Source organism: Palaemon carinicauda, chromosome 32, assembly GCF_036898095.1.
Source record: "Palaemon carinicauda isolate YSFRI2023 chromosome 32, ASM3689809v2, whole genome shotgun sequence".
Taxonomy (NCBI): Eukaryota; Metazoa; Arthropoda; class Malacostraca; order Decapoda; family Palaemonidae; genus Palaemon; species Palaemon carinicauda.
In genome coordinates, this window is record NC_090756.1 from 18,959,567 (window position 1) to 18,984,415 (window position 24,849).

Sequence of the window (24,849 nt, forward strand, 5' to 3'; positions counted from 1 at the left end):
GGTTGTAGCTTAGCTAGCAGTAGTAATAATAATAATAATAATAATAATAATAAACCACATGAACCGATGTCTGTGGTGTACAGTAGCTTATACAAAAGCAACCATGGTCAAACAGTGACTTGTTCTGTTAGTGATATTCCAAATGATACAAGCGAAGGGCTACCTAATTTCATCGATAGAGATTGGTGCTTAGACGGATGCTTAACGTTCATTGTATTATATCTTATCGCGCTAACATTGTATCCACTGCAAAGCGTCCTGATTACATTCATAGAGTTCCCCCTTCTCCACCACCTCCAGGGGAGGCCCTTGCATTGTCCAGAAGTCGGCACTTATAACTTCAAGGACTGCGGTACACCTTTGCCGCCCAGCAGCAGGAGAGAAGTTGGAGAAACCCCATTTTTGCCCTTCTACCCGATATGTGGAAGAAAGACTTTACCTCTTGGCCCTAGTCGCTGTTGGAGAAATCATCCAGAAGTTGTGTCCATGGAAGGACATCTATCCAAGATGGAGTCCTTCTCCTGCTTCATCAGGGGGCTCATTGAGTTTGCAACCCATTGCTAATGGCGAAGTTCCAGTCTGCGTTTTCATCACTCCATTTTCAGAGGAATAATTATTTTCGCTTTGTGTATCATTTTAACTCTGTTAAAGTTCTAATCAGTAAAGAAAAGAAAATAAATGGCCTATCCTCACCCCTCACCTTGTTGAGGGATGTGAAATTAAGATGTTGCATCGAAGCACAATGTAAGATATCAACAACTGTTTATTGAATAATAACTAGATTAAAATGAACCTTCAAAAAAATAATAAATTCTGCCCCAGAAGCTTCACATCTTGTCTGGATGGAATGTCCACATGGGCACTCAACAGAGGGTGAAAAGACCCCACTTATGAAGAGTGTCTCCAGTCCTTTCATCTCTAGCTCCTGTTAGATTAGGAGTAACCCAGTCCTTTCTACATAGGCTTATTCCATGGGGAAGAGACTCACATGGTACTCTGGATGGCCTTATCAGATGGACAGTGATCTGTTTCTCTCCAGCATTCCTGTTTTATGTTGGGGGAAGCTTTATGAAATTGCTACAGTTTTGATAAATTTGGAGTCTGTATGCTAGTAGTGTGTTGGAAAAGAATTCATTGTAATCATTTGAAATGTTATGTCGATGATGTTAAGAATTTGACTTTTATATCTTGCTGTAGCTGTTTTTATTACATGGCTATTTTTGGAAAAAAAATCTAAAAAAAAAATATTTCATCAATAATTAATAGTCTGTTATACAAAGCTTTTTTCTTTTTTTCAATCTAACTGCAATAATGTACAGGCATGCAATATTCACCTTATAGATTGTAAAATATATCAGTTTCAAATGTGTGGTCATATATTATAAATAATTTTGTAAATAGTGCATTCAAGATGTTTTCACAGTTTGAACTTTTTTTGATTCGGTTATTCTATAAAGGTGTATTTTAATGTACAAAGTTCATACTGTGTAAACAGTATGATCAGGAGTGTGTAATACAGTTTCTGTAATACATAAATATTCTTATATATGTATATTATGAAAGCTTACGTGTGATATTTCATCCTTCTTGATCGAATCTGAAAAACAATATAAGTAATAATCAAAGCATTTTCTCTGGAATTTTCCTAAATTGGTAAGAATGTAGTTTTACAGACAAGGCCAATTGGGTGTATTGAAACAAGAATTTCAATACTGTTTTCTACACAATAACAACTGTAGCCATTGGTGTCCATTAGTAATAATGAAACCAATGGGATATGTCCTAGTGCAAGGTCCCCACACAATCTGTCTCACACTGTCGTGTACTTACTAAACATAGGGTTTTTTGGGGGGCTATGACCTCTGTGAACTTCCTCAATTCACATGTCATTGCTTCTAAAAGGTGATACATAATAGGTCATGACCATCATCCACACCAATGTAATGAAGTGACCGAGGCCTCACAAAATTTTACGTAAAATTAAATTTATGAATAGTGGTCAGCTGAGTATATTTTTCCATAAGGTGTGAATCAATTAAACGGATAACCTCTCCGCAAATCCACATACTACCCACTAAATTTATATCTCACATTTTGGGTCAGGTCATGTGTGATTGAGTGTTCCATGGGCCAAATCCTAGACCAGGTTTATTTAACTTATGGTCTAGGCCTATTGCTAGGTGGTTTGAAAGATTTTAATGACAATTGCTGTCGAAAACCCATCGTTGTCAAGTTATAAAGATGCTTTCTAAGTGATATTGTACTCTTATGCACTAGTAATCACAAAATAGCATACGAGTAGCATGACATTTAGCAAAAACTCCACGCCCCCCTGTTAACTGTCCCACATGCTATAGGCCTACAGCTTAGGTGTGGCTTCCTTTATGGGTGTTGTAATGGCTTACTCAAGCTTTTAAGACGAAAATCAAAAAATAAAAATAGCCAGATTTACTATTAAAAACTAATCAAAATTAATAAATTCCATTAGTGCTGTTTTTACTATTTAGATTTTTCTTCAGCAGATACCATCTTCACTCAAACTACAGTTTTTACCTTTGATGGATATCCAACTCTACAATTTTGAAGAGTAATGAAACTACATATCTAGATTAGAATAAATTTGATTTCCCTTAGTCCGTAGCCTAAGTCTTCACCAAAACGAAATCTTTATAATGTTTAGGATGTATCCTGAAAACATAAGGAAGAAGAAACAATGTTTACATAGTAAAGGTTATACACTTTTCAAAAGCTTTACATCTAATAAAATTAGAATACACTCCTAAATGTATATTTATATTCAAATTAAATATAAAATATATAAAATTTATATATTTTTCTCTAATTATGTAGACTAAAGCTTCTAGTTTTGTAGAGTGAAAGGTATTCAGCCTTTCAAAAGATGATTTATTTTGGTTTCAACCTCAACATTCAAATTCAGTCATTCGTACTAGTGTATGTCTACTCAAAGTGATTTTTCAGTGTACTGTTGTATTTAATATCGTTAAAACAACTTTCATTACATCTCGAGTGACGCTATTTATGAATACAGTGGATTATTTAATCACCATACTCGAAAACTTCTTAGTTCTTATAGAATACTAAGTCTGCAGACGTAGTCTACCCTAAAACTGCCAACTCGTCAAAGGATAGACTTTTTGATCCCTGCATCTAAGGTAGGTGAGAATTTAATGGCATTGTTGTATTTTGCAATTCTCTCATTTCGATTCATTGGTATCTTTGTGTTATGAATTATGAAGCCCTCGGTAATTTACTGGCTGTTCATATTGTTGATTTAGGAGTTGGGCAAGGGTCAACAGCTGTTGCTGTTGTAGGTTAACTGCAAGTCTGCAACCCAGCAGATCTTAATGGGATCGACAGTTGGGTGAATGTAGTTCTTGGGATAAGGTAATATAAGAGTAAGGTAATGTAAGGGAGATCGCAGGGGCCGTACCCCCTCCCCGTCAGGTAGGGATAAGGCTCCTAGGTTAGGTGAGGTGGAGAACCTTAAGTTACGTGGTTCTTATTTTTGTTTCCCTTTCAAAGTGTGGTTTTTCAGTGACAACATTTGAAATTTTACAATCTTGCAGACGTTAATGGTTTTGATAGATTTAGCAGTGCCATTTAGGTTAAGATATAGCAACAGAATGGTGTGATACTCTACCGTAAACAGGGAGGCTTCTGTAATTCATATTTATCCAAAGTCAACATAATTAAAAGAAAAGAAACATAACTACTCAAAGTTTGGCCTTTAACTCAAGTCAGTATATTGATAACGAGTTTCGATTTTTAATATTTAGAATCATGAGATATTTTACAGGAAGAGTAGGCCCAGTTATGTCAAAGGATAAGGGGAAGACCCAGAAACTCGTTCAAATTTTGTGAGCATTTGCCGTCTTTAGCAGGGCGCGTTTTCAACAGTTGGCGCTGGTACATGGTGCCGTTACCATATGTATAATGAGTAGATATGTTGCCCCTTAAGAGTAAACTATTATTAAATGGTGCATTTTTTGTCTCACATTTGTCGATGCAAAGTTGAAATAAGGTTTTATTTTAATTATACTTAAGTCTGCATTTTGTAATGAAATGTGGATAGCACGCATACACACACATGCAAATGTACACACATATATTTGTTCCAAAACAAATACAAACCCATCTTTCTTTACAGCGGATAACTCGGCTTAACTGGATAATAACAGCCATATAAAAACTTATGGGAGGTGCAGCCAATCCCGACTACCCTGGTTAGTGGGGCGAGGTTCCCGCTCAGCCTGCTACCTTACACTGAACCTTAACTACTTTTGACTTGAGGTGTGTTTGCGTTGTTTTTGTGAGGAAAGCAGCATGTGTACTTGCCCAGGCACCTTCTGTTACCTTCTGGAGATGGATTCTCACCAGCTTTGCCCTTCGTGCAGAGGACACTCCTGCACAGAGACGTCTCATGTGCCGAGTGTCGGTGACTCGGGGGTGGCCTTACTGGTCCAAGTGGAAGCAGTTTGGCTGCTGGAAGAAGAAGTAGTCTAAGAGAGATTCTTCGCCCCAGAGCTCTGCTTCGAAGGGCAAGAAACCTAGACATTCTTCTTGCATGAGCCCTCCCCCTCCTTCCTCTGTCCATTCAGCTTCTTCCAGAGTTTGGTTAGACAAGAGGGATGTGCCTCTGACTCTGGGATATATATACATATTATATATATATATATATATATATATATATATATATATATATATATATATATATTTAACATATATATATATATATATATATATATATATATATATATATATATATATTATATATATATTATATACATATTATATATACAATATATATATAATATATATATATATATATATATATATATATATATATTATATATATATCATATATATATATGGGCACCATAGTGATTATAGGAACGTGATATCCGGTGTTCCACAGGGTAGTGTTCTTGGCCCATTACTTTTCATACTATATACACATGACATGTGGTTTGGCCTAGAAAACAAACTTGTTGCATATGCAGATGATGCTACTCTCTTTGCATCAATTCCATCCCCTGAATGTAGATCTGGGGTTGGTGAATCCCTTAATAGAGATTTAGCTAGAATTAGTACATGGTGCAAATTATGGGGTATGAAGTTGAATCCTAACAAAACTCAAAGTATGATTGTAAGTAGATCAAGGACAGTGGCTCCTCAACATCCGGATCTCAGTATTGATAATGTTTCTTTAAATATGTATGACTCTTTCAAAATTTTAGGTGTGATTCTCGACAGTAAATTTACTTTTGAGAAACATATAAGGTCTCTGTCTTCTTCAATTGCACAAAAAATAGGCTTATTGAGAAAGTCTTTCAAGATTTTCGGTGATCAATCTATTCTGAAGAAGTGTTTTAATTCTTTCATTCTACCTTGTTTTGAGTATTGTTCTCCTGTTTGGTCTTCAGCTGCTGATTCTCATCTTAATTTGTTGGACAGAAACTTACGGTCTATTAAATTTCTTATTCCTGATCTAGATATTAATCTCTGGCACCGTCGTTTAATTAGTTCATTATGCATGTTGCATAAGATTTTTCATAACTCTGACCATCCTTTACATTCAGATCTCCCTGGACAATTCTATCCTGTTCGTAATACTAGGCAGGCTGTTAATTCTAATAGCCAGGCCTTCTCCATCACGAGGCTCAATACTACGCAGTACTCCAGAAGTTTTATTCCAGCTGTTACCAAGTTGTGGAATGATCTTCCTAATCGGGTGGTTGAATCAGTAGAACTTCAAAAGTTCAAAGTTGGAGCAAATGCTTTTTTGTTGACCAGGCGGACATGAGTCTTTTTATAGTTTATTTATGACATATTTGTTTTTGATGCTGTTAATAGTTTATATATGACATGTCTGTTTTGACGTTGTTACTGTTTTAGAATGCTTTATTGTTAATTTGTTCTCTTCATTTATTTATTTCCTTATTTCCTTTCCTCACTGGGCTATTTTTCCCTGTTGGAGCCCCTGGGCTTATAGCATCTTGCTTTTCCAACTAGGGTTGTAGCTTGGATAGTAATAATAATAATAATAATAATGTATATATATATATATATATATATATATATATATATATTCATGAGATATATATATATATATATATATATATATATATATATATATATATATATATATATATGTGTATATATATATGTATATATATATATATATATATATATATATATATATATATATATATATATATTATGATATATATATATATATATATATATGATATATATATATAATATATATATATATATATATATATGTATATATATACACACATATATATATTATATATATATATATATATTTATATATATATATATATATATATATATATATATATATATATATATATATATGTATATATATACACACATAAATATATTATATATATATAATATATACAGTATATATATATATATATATATATATATATATATATATATATATAATATATATATATATATATATATATATATATACCTGTGAAGACTCTACCGACTGAGCTATCAAGAGAGAAAAAACGTTTGACAAGTCCCCATACATATTCCTGTCGAATTCAGGAATCTGTTCATAGACTTGAAATAAACTCATCTCCACCATGATAGCTGAATCGGGAGTTTGCAACACGTGGTTATTTTAAATGAATATACATCACAGGCACATGTGATTTCAATCAATGTAAATACCACCCACGAATGGCATTTAATACCGAATTCTATCTTGGGAATATATAATTCCACTTGGAATTCATTTTATTGTAACAGCTTCTGGCCTTGTGGAGATTCGAACCCCTACCTGTTCGGCCGGAAACCATGCCTGCGAAGACTCTACTGACTGAGCTATCAAGAGAAATAAAAAGTATATGACAAGTCCCCGTACATATTGTTGTTGAATTCAGGAATCTGTTTATAGACTTGAAATAAACCCATATCCACCATGATAGCTGAATCGGGAGTTTGCAAAACGTGGTTATTTTAAATGAACATATATCACAAGCACACGTGATTTCAATCAATGTAAATACCACCCACGAATGGCATTTAATACCGAATTCTATCTTGGGATTTTATATCCACTTGGAATTAATTTTATGGTAACGGCTTCTGGTCGGGTGGAGATTTGAACCCCTACCTGTTTGGCAGGAAACCCCGCCTGCGAAGACTCTACCGACTGAGCAATCAAGAGAGATAAAAAGTTTATGACAAGTCCCCTTACATATTCCTGTCAAATTCAGGAATCAGTTGGTAGAATCTTCCAGCTGTTGTGCTAAACCATAACAATAGGAAACTCTCCTGCATTAATATTTTCTCTCTCTCTATCAGTTAGTGCCGCCAGGTACTAACCTAACCCCCGGTAGTGTGCTGGCTGGAGTACAGTATATAGAATATACAGTAGTACATTTAAGTTCTAACATATTATACGTTTCCTATCACAGTCTATTGTTTGGACCACGATATCATGTTGAGATTGAGTAATCCCTCAACACCTAGATGAATCCTTTGATCATCGGGACCCTAATAAATCACCGCTCAATATTAATATATTACAGGTGGATATTGTTAGTATAAACACTTACTAACCCTAACTCAAGTACTAGAGTTTCCTCCACCCTGTATTCTTCCTAACAAGGAACCTAAAATATTATTATTGACGGAGGTCTCAGTAATTGATTGGGGTGGGAAGCGTAGATATGTGTCTTCCCTATTTCCTTTCCAGCTTACTATCCTAAGCTACCATAAACAATAGTAATAACTATTGTTGATAAAAATTGTATGCTTTTATATCACGGATATAAAAAACTATATACTCATTGAGCCCCTTTTCCTTTACATGAGGAGCCAATGTAGAAGTGCACAGCCTTAGCCTGCAACCACAAAGACAAAGACTCTTGTGGCTACATGCAGTGCAGGACTCATGCCCCCTGCAGCATCGTGTCGGGAGTTGTCAAGTATTGGGACCCGAAGGGTTGCCCCACCTGTTCGACCCTGCTGGCCAACGGCTTGGGAGAAGCTCCCTCAGTCAACATGGAGACTAGAGATACAGCGAGGGAGACCCTTCGCTAATGGGTAAGTAGATTCCAAAAGAATTTTTAAGGTACCGTACTTATCCGACGACTCCCTAAGGTACCTAATGTTCCCCAAGGCTCTACCTATCGTGATGGTGCCCCAGGAACAGGTCCAGTCTCCCCTCATACAAATGAAGATAGACGTGGACATAGATAAGGCACTAGAAGGCATGGACATCATTCAAGAAAGGACGTCAGAAGTGTTCATTGACACTGAGAATGCCCTACTACAAGTATGCCCTGAAGAAGACGTAGAACATCCACAAGCGGAGGAAGAAGGATACGTTTCAACAGCAACTGAAGAACCCCAGTTTGCCGGGATGGCATACCAACCTATGCCGTCAACCTTTTCAATCCCAACTCCATAACCACCGGCATAGGCCGTCATGAACGAAGAGATCCTCACTTCGATTCAACGGATAATGGGGTTGTTCTAAAAGGTACAAGAGACAATGAGAGAATCACTCAGACTGCAACAGATACTATTGCAAGAGAGGATGGATCGCCCAGGACCTATCAAGAGCTCTACTAGGAAGCTCCTTAAGGTGCTGAATTTCTCTCAACGCTCCAAAACCAACCCCTGGAAGTATACGGAGCATATGTCCGTGATGAATGGGAAACTATTCGTCTCAAAGAAGTTGGGGACCAAACTGATTGAAGATCTTGAATTCTGGCCTAACTTTTCAGTTTACCCAGAATGCTATATGAGACTGCGGGATGGATATGACAAGGTGCAAGCCATCATCCTGGAAACCTTGAAAGGAGTCGGGTACACCAAATCCAAAGTCTCAGCACTGAGCAAGAGACATCCCACGTTTCTTACTCCTTCCTCACTAGACTTCGCCGTCAAGGCAGTCAACAAGGGCAATCCTTGCCCAACCCTAGAGGTATGCAAACCATTCTCTCTAGCACTACCTGCCTGCGAGGCGAAAGGGAAGGATGTCCATCTAACCTTCTCCATCTCTAAGTTGGATCCAGAGATAGCAGGCCAGCAGTTCAATGAGAACCTTCCGAAGTTGCCAGACCATCTGAGGAGGGAACAAGAGACGAAAGAGAGACTAGCGGCCTCCCTTTCTCACCAGAACTGTTGGGAAATGAGTGCAGGTGTACAGAACGCCCCAGAAAGGATAATTTTCCCGGCTAAGTCCCACATGGGTACCCTTGTGAAAGACTTGTATGTTTTCCTCAGAGCGAGGAGACCCTGCAGAGAGTCCGTTTTGACCTCAGTAACCATAAGACACGAACCAAGGAAACTGATTACCTCGAACATCTGGGGTAAAGACCTTTTTCCCACAGGAACTGGTCCAAGAGATCATAGCCAGAACAACCACGGAAAACGAGACCTTTCTCCAAAAGTGGGGCATGAACTCCAAGAGGAAATCTTCCTCAGACGGAGGTCCCCAGCCTAAAAATAAAAAGGCAAGGAGACCATGCAGATCTGCACAACTTTCTGCCGTGACTATGACCACGAAACCTCAGACCACTTTCCAGATGGTCCCTCAACAACTGGTGGCTCAGTCGCCAATCTTTAACCCCAACGTTGTGAGGCAATCGACTTCCTTTCACCTTAAGTCAGAAAGGAAATGGCCCTAAGAAGAAGTTCACCCGCAGATAACGCCTCCCCGGGGCCGAGTAGGACGTGGTCACGAAAACAAATCCACAGGACCCCACACCCAAAGAGGGGTTCCAGGTAGGAGGCAGACCGTATCACTGTCGGGATCGCGGGACCTTCGATCCCTGGGCCCACAGCCTATTAACGAATGGACTCGTGTGGAAATGGAACAGAATTCCACCCCGTTTTCCAAAATTCTTCCAACACTCCACCCCCTTGTGTGAAAAATATACCTCAGAACTTTTTAACAAGAATGTAAGAAGGAAAGCGAAGTCCATCAAATTCCAGGGGAGGCCGTTTTGATATGTGATGTTAGCCCCTTCCACCTGATAAGGAAGAAGGGATGGCACCTATCATCAGTTCACCTACGAAGGTTCCGCAACGTGACGGTGGATGCTCTATACAGGCGAAAGCCCATAGAGACAAAATAGTTCCTAGACGCAGACCCATTTTCCTTTACCTCGGAAAAAGTCCCGGAACTGCAGACCGACCTCTTCACAATGAGCGATAATAAGAAACAACCTCGTTATGTAGCCCCTTAGATGGACCCTCAAGCAGAGGCGATGGACATCACGTCCCTCGAACGGAACAAGTGGAAGCACATTTACCCGTTTCCACCAACCATCCTCCTGCTAAGAGTCCTCGACAAGCTAAGATCCTTCAGAAGGACAGCAGCAGTAGCAGCCCCCAAGCAGCCCAAAGCAACTGGTTCCCTCTAGTTTTAGAACTGAAACTGAAGCTGTTCCCTCTGCCAGACCCAGCATTATCCAATCTGGTCCAGAAGTCGTCTGCTTGCGCTCCATCTTTGAGAACCAACAACCTACATCTCACGATTTTCTCGCTCTAGCGGCGAATAAAGGTTTAGAATCTCTAAGGATAAAGTTGATTTCATCGAAGAGTATAAGTCAAGTTTGACTAGGAGACAATAGGAATCATCATGGAAGAAATGGGTGTCCTTTGTGAAATCAAAGGCACCGACAGAAATATCGATATATTTCGGTCTAGTTTTCTTAATTTTCCTACTCGAACAAGGCCTGGCTTCCACTACGATTACCTCGTGTAAGTCAGCCCTGGCTAAACCATTTCTGTTCACCTTTGGAGTGGACCCCTCTAGTGAAATCTTTATTAAGATCCTAAAATCATGCGCTAGACTCAAGCCAGCAACCCCTTCCAAAGCCCATCACGTGGTATTTGGAGAAGTCCTCGCACCATGCTGCGAATCTAAACAATAAAAATTGTACTCTAAAAGATCTAAAACCGAAATTTTTTTCCTGTTTGTCATAGCTTCAGGGGCTAGAGTTAGTGAAATAGGGGCCTTATCTAGAACTGAAGGCCATATTCAGTTCCATGACAGGAGAACTGAACCTCTTTCCTGATCCTGCTTTTATTGCCAAGAAAGAGCTACCCACCAAGAGGTGGGGTTCTTGGAGAATCTGCCCACTGAAGGAAGATACCTCTCTGTGCCCAGTAGAGTGTCTTAAAGTCTATCTTCGAAGAACCTCAGACTTCAAGGGAGGACAGCTCGTCAGAGGCGAAAACCTCAGGATCAAAACCTACCCCTAAGACAACTGAGAGTAAAGCTCGCCTACTTTATTCGCAGAGCAGATCCAGACAGTACACCCGCAGGTTACTATCCAAGGAAAGTTGCTCTTTCATTGAATTTCTTCTAACACAGGGGCTTTGGAAGACTCCGCTCATACACTGGGTGGAGATCATCCAGAGTCTTTTACAGACACTATATGAAGCAAGTAGCCTACATGAAATAAAACGTGTTGTGGTGGCGGCGGGTAGTGTTATAAAACCTGTCGTCTAGCGCTGCGATGAACAGTGAGCTGCTCTGGGACTTTCCAGTGCATCGGGTGCAGGGGTACATTTACCCTCGAGTGCAAATCACAACCATGATTAACACACTGTTCCATATAGGTGCATATCTGACCAATAACACCAGTGCAGAGTGAACGTTTCGTCATGGTGTTCATGCATTCCCAAAATCTGTACGTCAGTCAGAATTATTTTCACATCTCCATTGAGTGGCATCATTTCGATGAAATTACATATTTTTTCGACAAAACAAAATATGGACCCTGATGTGTTTTCAGTGCTGGATCAGATTCATACCCAATTGTAACTACATTTGATAATCTAGTTGCAAGGTAGAAATACTAAACATATTTGTGTCTTATTGCTGCTATCTCAGTTACAGACGAATAAAGCTTACTAGAGTTTTTTTAAACCCTAGAAGGGCCCAACTTGAAATCAGAGTACAGATTTCCAAGGTATGTGAAAGGTAATCTCTAAGTATTACCTTCCGTCCCTACGGAAAATCAAGCCTTGAATCCTTATTGTCGATGTCGACACTTTCCCTGCAGGGGACAGGAAGCCCTAAGCCAGTTCCAAGCTTAGTGGAAAGGACAGATATCGGTTATGTCATATACAGGTCTAAGAGACCAGATAAGGACCACATTTAAGGTAGAAGGCACTTATACAAACCCACAGATATAGTACTTTCAAGTTAATTCTCTGGTATTCTTCCATCAGGACGACATGGCCGAGCCCAAAAAACTGATTTTGAGCAAAGCGAAAAATCTATTTTTGGTTGAGATAGCCATGTCGTCCTGATGGACCCACCCTTTTTGCTGACCCCACCCGAAACTACTCTATCTGCGGCTATTCCTGCTTAAACACAAGTAAAGGAATGGCGGCCGTTAGTAGTGCGGATAGGAGGTCCACCGGGTACATAGATCGACACCCCCTTCTTTCGCCACTCTTCCCCCTAACAGAGTTAAATCTATTTGGGGTAAGATTGCTATGTGTTGTATCTAAAAACACGTCCCCTGATTTTATGCAACATCCTTAAAGTTATATTATGGATGACTCGTGCCAGGAGTTAGAATTCTGGAAACCTTCTGTTTATTTCTCTGGGAATATCACTGTAGCAAATTTCCCTTAAAAAGGCTACCTAAAGGAACCTTCCATCAGGACGACATGGCTATCTCACCCAAGAATAGATTTTTTGCTTTGCTCAAAATCCGTTGTATATACAAGTATATATATATATATATATATATATATATATATATATATATAATCATTTCTGAGTGAGGAAACCTTAATGTGGTGGAGGGGTTTGCGTACCGTCATGATCGGCAAAGCTGTATTAGCCAGGCATCCATACTAGGTTGGTTTGCTGTTGAGCGATCAGTCAAAAATCTCTCATCCTCACCAAACTGCACTGGCCAGTATGGTGATGTTTATATATAATTGTTTATGGTATATGTATACTTATATTATGTATGTAATATTTTATTGATTTTTTGTGTTGCCTGAAAGGGGATCGCACCAGCTAATGCTAGCATTTTGGTTCTCAGCAGGTCTTTTAGAATGAGGTCGCTAATGCCACGTCTTAATTATGGGGCTGCAGCCCAATTAACTCTGTAGGTCAAGAGGGACATAGTCTGTTCTCTGATATAGCATACTCTTCTGTCTGAAACCTGTAGAGTATGCTCCTCTGTCTGGGTTTACTCAAACGTTGAACCTTTTACCTCTCAAGGGGTAGGCAAGAGTGATATTGATCACTAAAAATACAACGTATCAATTTCACATATACAGTATGTGGTGATACCTTAACGTGGTGAAAGAGTTTGTGTGTTTTCATGATCAGCAAAGCTGTACTCTACTAGTCATGGCCATCCATAGTATGTTGATTTGCTGATAGCAATCAGACAAAAGGCTCCCGTCATCACCAATCTGTAATGGCCAGCGTGGTGATGAAAATTGGGCAAACCCCAGACATTCATAAGGATACCTCTGAGGCCATCGTCCTGGACTAGGCTAGAAACGGCTGATTTTGTTTTTATTGTTGTTGTTGTTGTTGTTGTGTGTGTGTGTGTGTGTAGATATTGTAGCTGACATCGAATAGTTCCAAAGAAGAGACGCAGATATCTGTAGTTCTACGATTTTATTGATAATATTAAAACTATCCTGAGGAAGAGTAGTAATAGTCTCCATGACTTAGGTTTAGAGAATAGTGAGAATGAAAGATTGGTTTCCCTGATAGTTATTGTGTTCTATTGGAATGGCCACTGACTCGCCTTCTGTGGGTTGGGAGTTTGAGCTCCTCTCAGAGCTCTGGGATAGTTTTCAGTAGTGTCCAAAGTCTTATCTTCCGTGTGATCTCATGGTAAGGGGGATGGAGTTGGATTCACCTACTGAATCACCAGGATCCATTTTCTGGTCTTCCTTGGTCATAGCTTGGGTGGATGTGGGTCTTAGGCACCAATCATAATTATATATGGCCAGTCTCTAAGAAATTTTGCGGCAAGTCAGAGGGTTGTGGTGGCATATTGGAAACGTCCTTGCCTGGCGATTTGTTGGACTGGGTTTCGAGACCCGCTCAAGCTCGTTAGTTTTTAGTAGTGTCTGCAACATCCCAATTATTCTGAGCTAACGATGTGGGGTTTAGGGGAGTCTATAGGTTTAACTGATTAGTCATCAGCAGCCATTGCCTGGCCCTCTTTGTTCCTAGCTTGGGTGGAATGGGGGCCTGGGTACTGATCATATGTATAAATGGTCAGTCTCTAGGACATTGTCCTGTTCCTCTCCCCTGCCATTCATGAGCGACCTTTTAACCTTTAGACATCAGAAATATAAACATAGGTTAAAATTTAAGTCTTGGGGTTAGTTTATGTAGAGAGGGGTTAGATGAATTGTTAGAAAGGCCATATAATTGACAGGTCCTGGGGATAAAAAAGAAGGTAGAATGAAAGACATAAACTAATGTAATTGATGGATGACGAGATGTTTTAGAGGGAATGGTTATAGAAAACCGGAATTGATGGTACAGTAGAGTATATGTAATGTAGGGAGGTCAGCATCTCTCTCTCTCTCTCTCTCTCTCTCTCTCTCTCTCTCTCTCTCTCTCTCTCTCTCTCTCTCTCTCTCTCTCTCTCTCTCTATATATATATATATATATATATATATATATATATGTATATATATAAAGGTAGATAGATAGATAGACAAATCACTGCTTACCATTGTAAGGTGCAGTCAATCAAAGGGGTTGGGGTGACTGAGTGACGCAGCACTTGTCCCACGTTTTCCAGGGCATGGATCACTCCTGGCCTAAACCCCCCCCCCCCGCCCCCCAACAGGACACCCATATGTAAGTAGGACAGGACGTGCAAACAGGTAACATAATTAGGATCTTTATAGATGAGAGGTACAGTAGGCCTAATCATTTTTGTGATATAGGTTTAGAGAATTAGTGTTTTTCATGATAGTTGTTGGACAAGTTACTGACTCGCATTCAATGGGTTGGGAGTTTGAGCTCCTCTCAAAGCTCAGTATTATTCAGTAATGTATAAATCCTCACCTTGTAAGCTCTAGAGCTAGATTCATCTGCTGAGTCATGAGAAACTATTGTCTGGTCTTCCCTGGTCCTTTTTTATAAGGAAATGGGGAAACAAATTGGTAAAATATCATGTTGAGTGAAAAGACATGGGAAATATGTAAGAGGACTCTCTCTCTCTCTCTCTCTCTCTCTCTCTCTCTCTCTCTCTCTCTCTCTCTCTCTCTCTCTCTCTCACTATCACTTACATTCATACTTCCTATAAATGGATGGCTCTTAAAGATGAAAAATAGGTTCTTAACGATTATTTAGGTTAAGAGCATTATGTTTACTCAGGTTTTACTTACAACAGTTGACTCTCTACCAGGTAAATGAAACTCATTTTCACATATTCGAGTCTATTTTTCTACCAGTACTTATATATAACAGACAAAAGGTATGCGCAGAAGATCTACCCTGAAAAAAAAGATTGATTTGTTCTATAAATAAATATGACTAGATTAGACAACCTCAGGCTCTCACTGTCAACACTGCTAAAAGCCACAATTACAGTTCCCTCCCATTTTTTATTTTCATCTGAAATTCTTTCATTTATTGGAGATTCCATCTCCCTCTTTGTACAAGTCTTTTGTTGCCTGTAGTTAAGGTCTTTTTTTCTTTTAAAAAAAGGTGTATTTTTTATTTACATGGGTCATTGTGTTTCCGCAGAGAATATTTAAGTTTTCTTAATTTATCACCAGACGTTGTGCTTTAGGCTGAAAATAGTTAAAAAAAAAAAAAAAAAAAAAAAAAAAAAAAAAAAAAAACAAGGATAGTCGAATAAAATTCACACTTTTACTCTAAATCCAGTTTTTCTGAGTTCCAAAATTCTGTGAAAAGGAGGGCCATTATAACCTCAATTTCCACGATTAAAATTTCACTGTTGAACTGTATTTCCTGATGTATTACCTTACATTTATTTATTTTTAAAGAATGTATTGGTTAACATTGTTGAATCATCTTGCATAGGTGGATTTGAAAGCCCTGGTAAGGAAAATAGGTTTAGAAATTTAAATCATCGGGTAAAAACTGTTATTAGAGACGCTAATCTTTTGGCCAATAAAGTGTCAAAAGATAGAAGTTTTATTTTCAATGGCTCTTTACGTCATCGGCATTTTTAAATGACCCTGTTTTCCCCTTTTCTTTATTTTGTCCTTTATAAAGCCAACTTTCTTACTTCCTATGAAATGTCTTTAATTATCGTTTTCAAGAAGACAATTTTATGTTGCAAGACACCAACATTCACTTCTGGAACAGGATTATAACCTGTATGCTTTCTGTCACTGTTCAACGTTATATCCATGTAATGTAAAGCCTCTATCAGTCCATTGAGAGAAGAGGAACGGAACCTCCACCTGTCCGATGAGCGAAGAGGGACATAATGTTTAACATTCACTTGGAATGGGGTGACAATTATTTTCACGAAACACTGGGTCAGATGGTCAATCAGTCCTTAAATTTTCCTTCTAAATAGCAACCAATAAAACAACTATTTTCGACTGGTTACCAGAAGGTAATGTTTATCTGAGTGCGACCATTTTCATCGACCACCGAGAGTCAGTCAGTTTCCTAAGATGCGAACATTCCATCTGAGCACAAATCCAGAAACACGAATTCAGAGCCTGTGCCTTATCCTAAACCACTTAAGAGTAGGCAAAGATATAAAAAAACACTTTACAAGACGTTATCATCAACGCATAAACTCACTTTTATGTACAGCGGAATTAAACCTGCTCTAATGCTGGCAATGGAGAACGAAGCACTAGAAATGTGATGACCTCAGGTCACCGACCTGGCACACCCGTTCGAGATGTCCTGTGGATCACCGGAAGTTGTACAAAGTAAACAAAGGACATCAAAGGCGTGAATATAAAAAAGCAGCACGTGTAAACAAAGCAGTCATCTCCTTCTGCAGGAGACGATATAACATCTAGCTTCTACAGGAGGGACCATCCTGGAGGTCACAACGGACACGACGGGCTATACGACAGCGGGGTCATGGGTCAAGTGGGGTCAGCTTGCGGTCACAAAGGGCAGGAAGGACTGTAAGGGAGTCTGGTGAAGAGTCCCGCCGTGGTGATGAAACAGGAGCGGTCGACGGGTGGCAGGAAGTAAGGGGGGCAGCAGGTCGGGGCCACCACCCCCAGAGGGTCCGATGGGGAGTTGCGCCCCCCGCCGCCTCCCAAGAGGTCCTTCTCGATGCCGACGCCGGCGCTTTGGCGGAGTTGCTCCAGCCTCATTTGGTTCTGTCTCTTCCATTTCGTTCTGTCGAGATTCAAAAGGAAAAAAGGTTATTTTTGTGTTTCTGAATGCTTCAGTGAGAAAGACTTTCATTACACACACACATACATTTAAACAACAACAACAAATACAGCCGTTTCTAGTGCACTGCAGGACAAAAGCCTCAGACATGTCAATTCCTATTTGGGGTTTATCCAGTTTTCATCACCACGCTAGCCAATATGGATTGGTGATGGTGGGAGATTTTCGTCCGATCGCTCTTAGCAAACTAGCCTATTATGGGTGGCTCTGACTAGTACAGCTTTGCTGATCATGACGATATGCAAACCCTTCCACTATGTTAAGGTATTCCCACTTGGAAAGGGATATATACTGTATATATATATATATATATATATATATATATATATATATATATATATATATATATATATATATATATATATATATACAGATTTTGTTTGCTAATGTTAAAAAGTTTGGTTCACATGTAGAGGTTATGAGACCATTCCCTTTAGTATATATTAGTGTACATGACCCGTCAAAATTGATAACCAAGTATTTGAATAGATATGCATACACACACAGTCAACCCTGTTCACCCACTCCCACTTTCCTAACTACAATCCCTTTCACCCGTAGTTTTACGTCTGGCCATACCGCTGAGAGTGACCGGAAAGAAATGCATATAGAGCCAGACACTTGGTCTTTATTATAGAGGGGAGACATCTAGCAAATGGTCGTAAATTATGTGTTTTTTCATAGTACGCAATTGGCTTTAACATTTTTGTATCTGAGAACTCCATTTTGTATTAAGTTCTGTAAATTGTGAGAATAAACATTGTTTCTAGCAAAATTATGCCATAGCCCCAACTAGCGACCCCTACTTAGTAGCTTTCTGTAGCTTTCTACATTCCCTTCACTCCAGCTTCCTTTTTTCCCCTACCTCTTTTAACTTGTATTTAAATGAGTGACTGTTGGGTCTGCCCCATATTATTTTACCCCTTAGTGCCGAGTGACCTCCCTGCTCTAGATAACTAACAGTTGGTGAACGAATTGGAGGCATTCACTAATGTTTTGTTATGCTTTCTATTATTATTATTATTATTATTATTGTTATTATTATTATTATTATTATTATTATTATTAAGCTACAACCCTAGTTGAAAATGCAGGATGCTATAAGCCCAAGGGCTCGAACAGGGAATAGAGCCCAGTGGGGAAAGATAGCAAGGAAACATTGATTAGTGTGCCCGCATGTATTCTCAGGTAAGAGAACTCTAACCCAAGACAGCGAAAGATCATGGTACAGCGGTTATGGCACTACCCAAGACTAGAGAACTATGGTTTGAGATTAGAAATGAAGGATTTAGGTAGTATATTATGTATCGCAATAGTAGTTTGTGAAATATAAAGATTCATAAGGCTATTTATACTTGTAAGTGGACCACTTTTTAAATTCAATGTTATAAGTTGTATATTTTTCAAGGTAAATGGCTTATGTTATGCAAGGAAATGGAGAATTATCTTGGGAAAGGAAAATGCATAATGGTTCAAAGTCTCCAAATGGCGTGTTGTTCCCGTAGAGTTCTATTAAAATAATGTTAAATGTGGCATGTTATTCCCGCAGTTTCTATAAAATTACTTTGATTAGGGCTTGTTATTCCCGTAAACCCCCCCCCCCCCTTTTTTCTCTGTTATGTCAAATAGGGCGTGTTATTCCCGTAGAATTTTTAAATACTAATGTTAAATATTAAGTGTTATTCCCGTAGAGTTTTTCAAAATTTCACCATGCATGTGATTTTTGTAAATCTTATCAAAACCGTACCTGCGATTTTGATACCAAGTCTTGACCTGTGTTTCGGATAGGTTGAGCGCCTCCGCCACGTCCGACCGATCAGCCACGCTCAGGTATTTTTGGACGCGAAATTTGCGCTCGAGGTAGGCCAACTGCGCATGCGTGAAAGCCGTTCTGCGCCTGCGCGGTTTTTTCTTGTCGTCGTCTCGTCGGAGGCTGCTGGAATTGGGGTCTCCGGGCTAAGGGGGGAAACAAAAGTAATTTAATTATTTAAAAATAATAACAATTAAATATCTTAATGAGAATTATTACTGTGAAATACTGTGTAGATTTTTATTTTGTTTAACATAACAACTATCGTAAATAGATAATTTTATCGTAATTATATGTTTGATTATCGTAATATATTTAATTATTTTTTAAACTTTACTAGCAGTCAAATGTCTTAATGAGAATCATTAATGTGAAATATTGAATATATTTATATTTAGATTAACATAATAACAAATATAGATTAATTATTTTATCGTAATTATATTTATAATTATCGTAATTATATAGACCCTATTTGATTATCGTAATTTTATATGTAATTATTTTTCAATCATTACTAGCAGTCAAATATAATTATGAGAATATTTACTGTGAAATTACTAATTATATTCATATTTAGATTAACATAATAAGATAGATAAATTGTTTTATCGTAATAACTATATATGTAAATATCGTAATTATATAGGCTCTATTTAATTTTCGTAATTTTATATTTGATTAATTTTTTAAACATGAATAGCAGTTAAATATCTTAATGGGGATAATTACTTTGAAATACTGATTAGATATTTATTCAGATTTCCGTAATAACAATCATAAATGAATAGTTTGATCGTAATAATATTTTTACAAACAAAGTGATGGTGGAAAATACAGTATTATTATTATTATTATTATTATTATTATTATTATTATTATTATTATTATTATTATTATTAATAGCTAAGCTACAACCTTAGTTGGAAAAGCAGGATGCTATAAGCCCAGAGGATCCAACAGGGAACATAGCCCAGTGAGGAAAGGAAAATAGAATATTTTAAGAAGAGTAACAACATTCAAATAAATATCTCCTATATAAACTATAAAAACTTTAACAAAAAAAAGCGGAAGAAAAATAAGATACGATAGAATAGTGTGCCCGATTGTACCCTCAAGCAAGAGAACTCTAACCCAAGACAGTGGAAAACCATGGTACAGAGGCTATGGCACTTCTCAAGACTAGAGAACAATGATTTGATTTTGGATTGTCCTTCTCCTAGAAGAGCTGCTTTCCATACCTAAAGAGTCTCTTCTACCCTTACCAAGAGGAAATTGGCCACTGAACAATTAGTGCAGTAACCCCTTGGGTGAAGAAGAATTGTTTGGTAATCTGTGTTGTCAGGTGTATAAGGACAGAGGAGAATATGTAAAGAATAGGCCAGACTATTCAGTGTGGATGTGTGTAGGAAAAGGGAAAATGAACCGTAACCAGAGAGAAGGATCCAATCTGGCCAGTCAAAAGACCCCCATAACTTTCTAGCGGTAGTATCTCAACGGGTGGCTGGTGCCCTGGCCAACCTACTACATATGACCTTGAAGAAAAATTTTTGCCATTTTCATTGGCAAAAAATTAACTTATGTTAATTACCTAATGTCAAGTGTATATTTTATTTTATAAGTTATAAACCTATTTGGAAAAGCAGGAGGCTATAAGCCCAAGGGCTCCAACAGGGGAAATAGCCTTGTGAGGAAAGGAAATAAGGAGATATATAAATTACAAGAGAAGTAATTAACAATTATTAAAAAGAAAAATTAAGAACAGTAACATTAAAATAGCTCTTTAATATATCAACTAATAAAAGAGGCTTATGTTAGGCTGTTCAACATGAAAACATTCGCTGCAAGTTTAAAATTTTGAAGTACATTGTTAGAAAACTGTAATTTTAAACGGAAAATCTCCGTAAAAACTTACTGTTCTCACCCGTATTTCAGTAAATATAGGTGACCATAACTTTTTACCCTACTTTGTCATTATCTTTAACGGGTTGGTGACCGTAATTTCACTCCTAATATCAATATATCCGTTTTTAAAACGGTAAATGCATGGAAAAATTTATTCTAGGATTTTTACCGTTTTTTGTGATAAATTTTAACAGTATATCTTAATTTTGTCAATTTCATATTCATATTTATTATCTTCTATCATTGGATCCCGTGGGGTTGCTGTTTAAAGGCCGCTCATGAATGGCAAAGGCAAAGGACAGTCACATTGCCCTAGCTAGCAGGACAATCTCCTAGAGACTGACCATATATACATATGATCAAGCACCAAAGGCTTCTCTCCACCCAAGCTACGACCAGGGAGGGCCAGGCAATGACTGCTGATGACTTAGCAGGTAGACCTATAGGGTCCCCTAACCTCCCCCCCCCCTATTCTTAGCTCAAGGATGGTGAGGTTGCAGACACAGCAAGAAATTATCAAGCTTGAGCGGGACTCGAACCTCAGTCCAGCATATCCAGGTAGGGATGCTTCCAATAGGCCACAACAACCCTAAATATTACAATAATAATAATAATAATAATAATAATAATAATAACAACTAGAGGGGCTCTTCCCCATAGGACCCCCTTAGGAACGCCCCCTCCCCCCAACCACCCCCTAGGACCCCCTCCCCCAAGGACCTCTTACAGATCCTTACCATGCCAGCAGGATCGTCATCTGCATCCCTTCCTTCGTCCAGATGATCTTCGTCAGGAAGTAGAGGAGACGATGGGGATTTGGGAGACGGCGAGCGAGACTCCTCGTGGGCGGTCGGTGGAGGGCTCATGGGCGGCGACTTGATCATGGGCGTTGTGAGGATGGTGGGCGGGGGTGGGATGATGAGTGCAGGGGCGGAAAGCAGAGAAGCCTTGGCCAGAGGGCTGGAATTTGTCTTCATGGGCGGGCAGCTCATAGGCGGTGATAAGGGTGGATGGGTGGGACCGTGGGCGTGGGAGCTCCTGATGGGCGTTCTGCGACCTGAGAGAAATAAGTTTTGGGTGAATTACAGCTGGTAATGGATTAATACTGTGGCCCTCAACAGCTGACTGATTAAATGATGTTACCCAAAAAAGTTGACTGATTAATATTATGACCCGCAACAGTTTACTGATTAATGCTGTTACCCACAACAGTTGACTGATTAATGCTGTTACCCACAACAGTTGACTGATTAATGCTGTTACCCACAACAGTTGATTGAATAATGCTATGACCCACAACAGTTGACTGAATTATACTATGACTCACAACAGTTCTGATTAATGCTATGACCCACAACATTTGACTGATTAATACTATGACCCACAACAGTTCTGATTAATGCTATGACCCACGAGTTAACTGATTAATACTATGACCCCCAACCGTTGACTAATTATTGCTATGGTTCTCAACAGTTGATTGATTAATACTATGACCCACAACAATTTACTGATTAATGCTATGACCCCCAACAGTTGACTGATTAATGCTATGACCCTCAATATTTGACTGATTAATGCTATGACCCACAACAGTTGACTGATTAATGCTATTACCCTCAACAGTTCACTGATCAATACTATGACCCAGAATAGTTAAATGATTAATGCTATGACCCAAAACAGTTATTTGATTAATACTATGACCCGCATCAGTTTATTGATTAATACTATGACCCACAACAGTTATTTGATTAATACTATGCCCCACAATAGTTAACTGATCAATAATATGACCCACAACAGTTATTTGATTAATACTATGACCCACAACAGTTGACTGATTAATGCTATGACCCTCAACACTTATCTGATTAATAGTATGACCCACAACAGTTGACTGATTAATGCTATGGCACTCAACAGTTGACTGATTAATGCTATGACCCACAACAGTTGACTGATTAATGCTCTGACCCTTAACACTTATATGATTAATACTATAACCCGAAACAATTGACTGATTAATACTATGACCCACAACAGTTAACTGATTAATACTATGACCCTCAACAGTTGACTGATTAATACTATGACCATCAACAGGTGACTGATTAATGCTATGACCCTCAACAGGTGACTGATTAATGCTGTGACCCTCAACAGGTGACTGATTAATGCTATGACCCTCAACAGGTGACTGATTAATGCTATGACCCTCAACAGGTGACTGATTAATGCTATAACCCTCATCGGTTGACTGATTAATACTATGACCCTCAACAGATGACTGATTAATACTATGATCCTCAGCAGGTGACTGATTAATGCTATGACCCTCAACAGGTGACTGATTAATGCTGTGACCCGCAACAGGTGACTGATTAATGCTATGACCCTCAACAGGCGACTGATTAATGCTATGACCCTCAACCGGTGACCGATTAATGCTATGACCCTCAACAGTTGACTGATTAATGCTATGACCCTCAACAGGTGACTGATTAATGATATGACCCACAACAGTTGATTGATTTATGCTATAACCCTCATCAGTTGACTGATTAATACTATGACCCTCAACAGATGACTGATTAATACTATGATCCTCAGCAGGTGACTGATTAATGCTATGACCCTCAACAGATGACTGATTAATACTATGATCCTCAGCAGGTGACTGATTAATGCTACGACCCTCAACAGGTGACTGATTAATGCTATGACCCTCAACAGGTGACTGATTAATGCTGTGACCCTCAACAGGTGACTGATTAATGCTGTGACCCTCAACAGGTGACTGATTAATGCTATGACCCACAACAGTTGATTGATTTATGCTATAACCCTCATCAGTTGACTGATTAATACTATGACCCTCAACAGATGACTGATTAATACTATGATCCTCAGCAGGTGACTGATTAATGCTATAACCCTCAACAGGTGACTGGTTAATGCTATGACCCTCAACAGGTGACTGATTAATGCTGTGACCCTCAACAGGTGACTGATTAATGCTATGACCCACAACAGTTGATTGATTTATGCTATAACCCTCAACAGGTGACTGGTTAATGCTGTTACCCCCAACAGTTTTCTGATTAATACTATGACCCACAACAGTTGACTGATTAATGCTATGACCCTCAACAGTTGACTGATTAATACTATGACCCACAACAGTTGACTGATTAATGCTATTACCCACAACAGTTGACTGGTCAATGCTATGACCCTCAACAGTTGATGATTAATGCTATTACCCACAACAGGTGACTGATTAATGCTATGACCCTCAACAGTTGTTTGATTAATGGTATTACCCACAACAGTTGACTGATTAATGCTATGACCTTCAACAGTTGACTGATTAATGCTATTACCCATAACAGTTAATTGAATAATACTATGACCCACAGCAGTTAACTGATTGATACTATGACCCAGAACAGTTAAATGATTAATGCTATGACCCACAACAGTTATTTGATTAATACTATGACCCACAACAGTTTATTGATTAATACTATGACCCACAACAGTTATTTGATTAATACTATGACCCACAACAGTTATTTGATTAATGCTATGACCCTCAACAGTTGACTGATTAATGCTATTACCCACAACAGTTAACTGATTAATACTATGCCCCACAATAGTTAACGGATCAATAATATGACCCACAACAGTTATT

The 24,849-nt window shown here is 38.5% G+C and overlaps 2 protein-coding genes across 2 annotated transcripts; both read right to left on the reverse strand.

The window, feature by feature from the left end:
* Nucleotides 1-15,485: 15,485 nt before the first annotated feature.
* On the reverse strand, nt 15,486-22,509 carry LOC137625517 (homeobox protein MSX-2-like). The gene is made up of 4 exons (XM_068356426.1): nt 22,353-22,509; nt 21,887-22,206; nt 19,182-19,390; nt 15,486-17,377 (listed from the first exon to the last, which is right to left on the reverse strand). Exons 1-4 carry the CDS (start codon nt 22,507-22,509, stop codon nt 17,137-17,139), a joined length of 927 nt encoding a protein of 308 aa, XP_068212527.1. The 3' UTR covers nt 15,486-17,136.
* A 357-nt stretch (nt 22,510-22,866) lies between these two features.
* On the reverse strand, nt 22,867-24,539 carry LOC137625518 (serine-rich adhesin for platelets-like). Its single transcript, XM_068356427.1, has 2 exons — nt 24,361-24,539; nt 22,867-24,319 (listed from the first exon to the last, which is right to left on the reverse strand). The coding sequence occupies exons 1-2, from the start codon at nt 24,537-24,539 to the stop codon at nt 22,867-22,869; spliced, it is 1,632 nt and encodes a 543-aa protein (XP_068212528.1).
* Between the last annotated feature and the right edge of the window lie 310 nt (nt 24,540-24,849).

Bases quoted from the DNA above. Each gene is read 5' to 3' on its own strand.
- LOC137625518 (XM_068356427.1), bottom strand. From the start codon at position 24,539: ATGGGTAATAGCATTAATCAGTCAACTGTTGAAGGTCATAGCATTAAT. The intron at 24,320-24,360 runs GTGGGTAATAGC...TGTGGGTCATAG, and splicing joins GCATTGACCAGTCAACTGTT to TATTAATCAGTCAACTGTTG.
- LOC137625517 (XM_068356426.1), bottom strand. From the start codon at position 22,509: ATGTTGTGGGTCATAGCATTAATCAGAACTGTTGTGAGTCATAGTATA. The intron at 22,207-22,352 runs GTAACAGCATTA...TATTTCTCTCAG, and splicing joins TAATCAGTCAACTGTTGTGG to GTCGCAGAACGCCCATCAGG. The intron at 17,378-19,181 runs GTACGGTTTTGA...GAATCTCGACAG, and splicing joins ACTTGGTATCAAAATCGCAG to AACGAAATGGAAGAGACAGA.